Raw genomic sequence first — 7864 nt, forward strand, 5'->3', positions numbered from 1 at the left:
TAATATCGATTGTTCTTCATCAATTTTAGTTAACTTTAGAGAGAGATATATATAAAGTTCTAATTCAAAATTTTATTTCTTTATTATTATGTACTAATATTTAAATTTTTATTTGTATGTTTATGTTCTACAATTTCCATTGATTAAAAGGTGTAAATTTAACAGTAAGTTAAATTGAATTTCTTGAACACAATGTTTAAGTTTTAACCCTCATCCTATTTTAATAAAAAACAAAACTCGTTTTGATTGTTTTTGAGCGCATGTTGGCTAAGAAGTAGTTAGTTGACAAAAATTACGACAACTTCATAGTATATGATCAAGATTTCACAATTAATCAATTTAACACCAAATAAACTGCAAGAAAAGAACCTCAAATACTTTGGTTATATTATCACATATCTAGTAATAAATTGCCACTCATCTTTTTTTTTTCATGTAGTGTTAGGTCGGAAAATCACACTGTTAATACACATCATATGATTCAATAAAAATTTACTTTGCTCATCGATTATTTAGTATAACTTTTCACCTTTTAAACAGTTAAAATCCACTAAGCATAAACTAAATCACATAGGCAAACTTAAAAAATATTAATAACCACAAATGAATACCATGTCTCATGGCCACAGGTTGTTACCATATATTTTTTTATTGACAAATTTTAACATATTAACATTTTCGTGGTCGGGGGCAATTAAATCTTTAATCTTCTTATTAGGGTTGGAAATGAGTCGAACCGAGTCGAACTAGAGTTTAGTTCAGTTCAGCTCGATAAGGATTGGTTCAGCTGAAACTTGACTCGAGTTCGATACGAGTTATTTTTTAGCTCGAGTTCGGTTCGGTTAAAGTTCGCGAACTGTTTGACTCAGTTCAATTGATTCATTTGAACAACTTAAATAGTTAATTAAATTTTTTAAAAAATACTACAAATTTTTTTTTATATATAAATATAACCATCTTTATATATATAATAACAATAAATATAAAAAATAATGTATGAGTCATAATAAACATAAAAATTAGTTTTTATTTTTATATATATGTGTGTATATATATCGAGCTAGCGAGTTTGATTCGTTAATTTAACGAACTCAATTTCCAGCTTAAGTTTGACTCATTTGGTTCATGAACCAAGTTTATCGAGCTAAATAACAAATCAAATTTCGAACGAATACCGAGTTTGATTGGTTCATTGTCAGCCTTACTTCTTATCACTTCATCCCTTAAGCTCTTTACTCTTACCACTTGACCACCTTATGACTACCAAGCTAGTGGCAAAAGTTGTGATTTCTTCTATTGATTTGTATTTTTATAAACCAATATTGAGAACTATATTAAAAGAGTGTAATATTGATTCACTGACAATATAATAATGTATTATTCACCCTTTATTTGAATTACTTTTTCTAAAAAGTCAAACATAATTGAAAATAAATAATAGACAATAGAGTGACAGTGTAAAAAACTTATACACTGTACGTCTTTTTTCTCATATTAAAATACAGATAAACTCATAACCGGAAACCAGTACAACCCGTGAACAAAAGCCTAGCACTATCCATATAAAGAGTGCATCGCAAAACACAAAGATATCACAATAACCACAGAACAACACTCAACTCATAACTGTTTCAGATCAAACTCAATTCCAAGAAAAATGCCGATCAGAAACATAGCAATTGGAAGACCAGAAGAAGCAACACACCCAGACACATTAAAAGCAGGACTTGCTGAGTTTATCTCAACTTTCATTTTTGTCTTTGCTGGTTCAGGTTCAAGCATTGCTTATAATAAGCTTACTAATGATGGTCCAGCTACACCTGCTGGACTAATTTCTGCTTCAATTGCTCACGCTTTTGCTCTTTTTGTTGCTGTTTCTGTTGGTGCTAATATTTCTGGTGGTCATGTTAACCCTGCTGTTACCTTTGGTGCTTTTGTTGGTGGGAATATCACACTTCTTCGTGGTATTGTGTATGTTATTGCACAGCTTCTTGGATCCATCGTTGCCTCCTTGCTCCTTACCTTCGTCACTGGACTTGTAAGACTATTATTTCTTTGGACTTTTTTTTATATAAAAAATAAACAAATCTACTAGGTAAGAAGTACATCTCAAAAAAGATAGTAAGAAATCAATGAATAGTTGATTCAGTGGTCTAAGATTTTACTACATTCACAAATATAATATCATATTAAATTAAAAGTTTGATTTTTGTGAATATTAAAGTAGTAATATTAAGATGTATATGATTATAGAATCTAAGTTTTCTAATTTACTAAAATTAAGTTTAAAGAGTATAGATAACAATTAAATGTTAATTGATCCAAAATAAAGAGATTTTAGACATTTATTAAGTGTGTGATTATTTCTCTCCATAAATGTTATTTTCAGAAATTCAATAGTTGACTTTTTGATCTTGTGGAGCCTTAAACTAATAAATCATCACTACGAAGTCTTTGCTTAGCCATGTAAATTAACGTTGAGATATTAGTGTCTTGTTATTTATTATATTACTTAAGAATAGTTTGAAAATAAAAAATGGTATACTGTTAATAATACTTAATAAACATGTGTATGATTTTATTCACAGGTTGGTTTAGTTATTTTACATGAAATTTAATATTTGCACTATGTTAGTGTAGAGTTTTTTAGCTAATTTTATTTCAAATTTTGGTTTAGTTATTTAAGAATTGTTTATTTTTTTTAGTTATTAGTTAAGATAGTTAAATATTTATGCTAAGGAGTTTTGTTATGGTGCATCGCAGGGTGTTCCAGCATTCGGTCTTGCAGCTGGAGTAGGTATTGGAAACGCAGTTGTTCTCGAAATCGTGTTGACTTTTGGTTTGGTGTACACCGTGTACGCTACAGCCGTTGACCCAAAGAAGGGTAGTTTGGGAACTATTGCTCCAATCGCCATTGGTTTCATCGTTGGTGCTAACATTCTGGTTGGTGGTGCATTCAGTGGAGCATCAATGAACCCAGCTGTGACATTTGGGCCTGCTGTTGTGAGCTGGACCTGGACCAACCACTGGATCTATTGGGTTGGGCCTCTTGTTGGTGGTGGGCTTGCTGGGCTTATCTATGAAGTTCTCTTTATCAACCATAGCCATGAACAACTTCCAACTACTGATTACTAGAGGGAAATTGGAAAATGGAAAATGGAATTTGGTTGTGTATTGAAGAATGAATTTCTCTTTTATTTATTTTGTGTTGATGTGAAATTTCCTACCTTGTGTTTGTGATGAAAAATTGGTGGGCCTTGATCTTTATTTGAATGGTTGATGATGATTATGTTGTTCTATTTTGCTTTAATTATTTGTACATTATCATCTTCACCATTGAATGTTGGTTGTATCATTCTAGCATTCTCCTTTGAATTAAAATGAAAATGTCTATCTCTTTTAATTTTTTTTGTGTCTTAATTTCAATTAACTTTGGCAATTTTCTCTTTTATAATTAATGTTATTCTCTCATCTATATAGAAAAAATTAATTCATTTTAGACTATATGGTTGAAGCTCATAATAAATGTCGTTCATAAAAATTGAATCATTATCCTTTTTGGTCATCATAGAGATCTAACAGAATTTTACATCACTAAATTAATACAACTTTTGGCAATTTAGGACCAAATAATGGGAATGAACCCTCTGGAGAAGAAACAAAGGTTAATTAATCATTATATTTATGGAAGGTGCATATGCCACAAGAGGGTCCACAAAATGTTGATTGGTTAAATAAAAAGTACCGACCAAATTTAAATGGGAGAAATAATGGATGTGATAGATAAGGGTCTAGGACCAGATGAAGCATATCATATATGTTTCATTCAATGTATCTGGACAAGTTAGAAAAAAAATGAATATTTTCTAGATTAATCTGATACATGACAACTTTTCTTCTGAAGCAAGTAAAGAGAAATGACCAATTTCAGTAATGTAAAAACTATACCGTATTTTCCGGTTCGACCAGAAAATTGGTTAATTAGATTCCTAACTAGTACGGTACAGATGTTAAACCGGCTAAGTATTAAAATTGGTTAAAATTGATTAAAACTAGTGAACCGATGAACCGACAGAATTTGACTAAACCGGCCGATTTATACACATATTTTTTTTTTTAAAATATTTAAAAACTTAAGAACCCATTGCACGGTGACCCTTCTTTTCAACTCTTCTTCAACACTTCAAGACACATGCTTCCAAGACATACGTAAATTACATCTTTTGGTTTCTAACATTGGTATGTAATCTCGGTGACATTTGTGTAATTTTGGAGTCAATTGTTTGAAGGTAAGATTTGGTGCAAAAATGGAACCACAATATGAGACAACTTTAACTCATTCAAGTTAAATGTTAAAACTCCAAATTTATTTGTTTTGTAGGACGAGTTATGAACTTGTGGCATTTATTTATATTTTGCGTTTGTTAAGTGATACTTTGAAATTGTTAAAGACTTAAAGTTGTTTGTTTGTATGAATTTTGAGTAGATTATCAATATGAATTATAAATTTGAGTATCTATCTATTTTAAAATTTGAGTAAATTACTGATACCACCTGAGGTTTAGTGAAACTAGACAAAGGACCCCTCACCTTTTTACCCCTACACAAACCCCCTGATTTTTTATAATTTCATTACATTGACCACCTCTATATGAGAAATAAGTGTAATATTTTAAACAAAAAAATGTGATAAATGCAATTAAGTTAAACAAAACATGGTATATTATGGACACAAGTCCAAATAATATACAAATCAATGTATATTTATTATTTTTTGTTACAAAATCCATCAAGAATTCTAAAGAGATATTATTTAAATCGCTTTTATATGATATCGTAACGAACCAAAAATAATAAAAAAGGTATTGACTCATATATTATTTGGACTTGTCACCACAATATGCTATGTTTTGTTTAACTAAATTGCATTTATAATATTTTTGTTTAAAAGATTACATCATGCAGATGTTGTTAGTGTAAGGAAAATATAAAAATTAGGGAATATTGTGTAGGTGTAAAAAATAAGGGATAATTTGTGTAATTTAGCTAAAACTCATGGAGTGTCAGTGTAATTTATTTATGAATTTTTTTGTTATAGGTTTATATAAATATAAATATAAGTTGGTATGTCTGGTTTAACCGACATGCGATTTAATTACTGAACCACTAGTTAAACCACTATACTAATACCCTCACCAATTTAATAACTAATACCCTAACCAATTTGATAATACAATTGTAACAACACTACTCAATTTTAATGGATATAAAGTTGTAGTACAAATAGCAGCTTTTTTAAATGTGCATCGGAAATCCAAATGATCAATTTTCCGACCACCATTGTTTTTGCTAAATAATCACATATTCACCATTTATTTATACCGATAAGGATATCATATTATTTCTCAAGATATTTAACAGAGTCATATATCACTGAATCAACTTTTCGATAATTAGCTTTTTTATTAGTAACACTGTTGCAAAATTATAATTTTCACCGGAGTGTTTTTGCTGGACCACACATGTGTCTTTTCATATGATAAAGAGGAAGTAGAATTAAAAATTTGTTTAAAATTGATGTGAATATATGATTTTCCCTAGTTAAGTTTAAAAGGGGAGAAAGGAAAATGTGAAGTTTGAAAACTCTAAATCTCAACTCATAAATGAACAGAACCGTAAAATGATGATTGTCTTATTTGGATCTAGAACTAGTGAACGTGATGGCACCAAGTTGTGATAGGAATGGCGTTGGCATGGGCTATTATGCATCCACACCAATAATGAAAAGTTCAAGAAGCATAGCATGTGAAAGAAAGCGTTACAAGATTAGCATCAACCAAAGAATGGGGATCACCTATCCTACTTTTTTGTGTCCCAATTTAATGGAAAATTATCATCTACTTAAAAAAGAAAAAACATAAAATGATAAAGTAACTTTTTTATGCTGGTTGGTAATGTTTGATTGACTTGGTAAGGGAAGTAGTTTTTTAGGGACATTCCCAACCAAATAGACCTTTCAAGTTTATGGATTGGTCCTAGCCATTACCTAATCATTCTGTATCAGCCACTTTTCTCATTGGGGAGGTGGAGCAGTGGTCCACACCCATTGATAGCATTTAAGCAACCGATCTAGAAATTGAATTTGTTAAAAAAATTAAGTTAGTTAAGAATTGAAGTTTTCAAGTATATTGTGGTTATGAATTTTAAGTTTGAGCCTTAAGAGTTGTTTAGTTTAAGATTAAGTCTTAAGTGTAACTTGCTAATGAGTCTTGACTTATTTATTTTTTTAGATTCTTGCAAAGTTATAAATCTTCTCAATATATCATCAGAACTTTATACAATATTAAATTAATTATGCAAGAATTGAGCAGTAACAAAGACATATAGAATTCTAAAAGTTTTAAGTTGGGTTTTAAAATGTTCATGTGAAAAATTCTTTAGAGATTTAGATTATCATCGGTAACAAATTTGGCTTCTAATCATGTCTTTTTGGTACATTGGAAAAGAAGAAAGAAGATGATAAAGACAAAGTTGAGCAATGATTTTCAAGAAAGTTGTCTATTCATAGAGGTGATATTTCCCAAACTTTTAAACCATCCCTAGAATGTGTTCCTATTTTGGCCATAAAATTTGCGAACATGTTTGTCTCCCTCATGACAAACCCGAGATGAACAAGGAGCCCCTTGCGAGCCAAATGTGAATATTTTTTACAACTGACAACTCATGAATGTATATACCTAATGTAATAATATGCACAACTTTTATGCAGTAAGATTCGAGTATAACACGATGATGTCCCATGATACTGAATCTAGAATAAAAAAATTTCTCCAATCTTCAGAGCCACCAAATGCCTACCATAAAAAGACGACCACTTTTGGTCATGGAGTTCCACATCAACCAATTATCAAAAGAATGATTCGACTAGAAGGAATTATCACGAAAACCAAGACATTGTCATACAAAAACTGAATTCCTGCAATATATGAAAATATGTAGGAGGTCTTCTTCATTTGCATTACATCGACTGCACATAGATAAGCTCACCATATTACGTTTGAATTGCAACAAATTAGATGGTAGTGCATCATGAATTGATAGTCAACGCATGAACCTCACTTTCTCTAAAACATTGAAACTCCAAACACACCTCTAAGTATCTAACATAGGGCCATCAAAGTCAGCATATTTAATCCACCAATAACCAAACTATGTCATTTAGGTTTATGATAAGTGATTATCCAAAACCTAGCAATCATCCACATCATTAGTTGTTGGAACCAAAATACTATGTTCTAGGATTCCTCGTTCCAAAGATCATTCACACAATATAGTATCATGTATATTAGCAAAATCAACCATCTTACATAACTTGCTAATCCCTATCCAATTATCATACCAAAACGATTTCTCATCACTTCCCAAATGCAATGAAAAAACCATACATGAAGGCGTTTGTAGCTTTCAACATTGTTTTCCATATTACTAAAGCAAATGATTTGTAATGGGCAAACAACGTAGAACCATTTACTAAGTATTTTTCTTTCAAGACCTTGCACCATACTTTATCATTATTCGCAATCATGCTTTTGCTAAGCTTTCCCACAGAGAACTACTTGTTGGAAGTGTTTCCAGAATTCAAGTACTCTGTTAAAATAGATGTGTTTTCTGTTTTGTATAATCGATTAACAATATGGTTAACCGATTATGTAGTTAGTTACTTCAGTTAGTTAAGCTGAGTTTTGTTTGTGATTTTACTATAAAATGTGAGTCTTACACCTTTGTAATCACAATTCAATAATGAAAATATTATGAGGTATTCTTCAATACTCTAGTGCCAATTCTATTTTTCTATGAAGCTTGA

The 7864-nt window shown here is 30.5% G+C and overlaps 1 protein-coding gene across 1 annotated transcript; it reads left to right on the forward strand.

Annotated features, from left to right (window-relative positions):
* Positions 1586-3358, forward strand: LOC109334558 (probable aquaporin TIP-type). The gene is made up of 2 exons (XM_019570393.1): positions 1586-2038; positions 2764-3358. The coding sequence occupies exons 1-2, from the start codon at positions 1658-1660 to the stop codon at positions 3133-3135; spliced, it is 753 nt and encodes a 250-aa protein (XP_019425938.1). The 5' UTR covers positions 1586-1657; the 3' UTR covers positions 3136-3358.

Source organism: Lupinus angustifolius, chromosome LG19 (assembly GCF_001865875.1).
Source record: "Lupinus angustifolius cultivar Tanjil chromosome LG19, LupAngTanjil_v1.0, whole genome shotgun sequence".
NCBI classification, from domain to species: domain Eukaryota; kingdom Viridiplantae; phylum Streptophyta; class Magnoliopsida; order Fabales; family Fabaceae; genus Lupinus; species Lupinus angustifolius.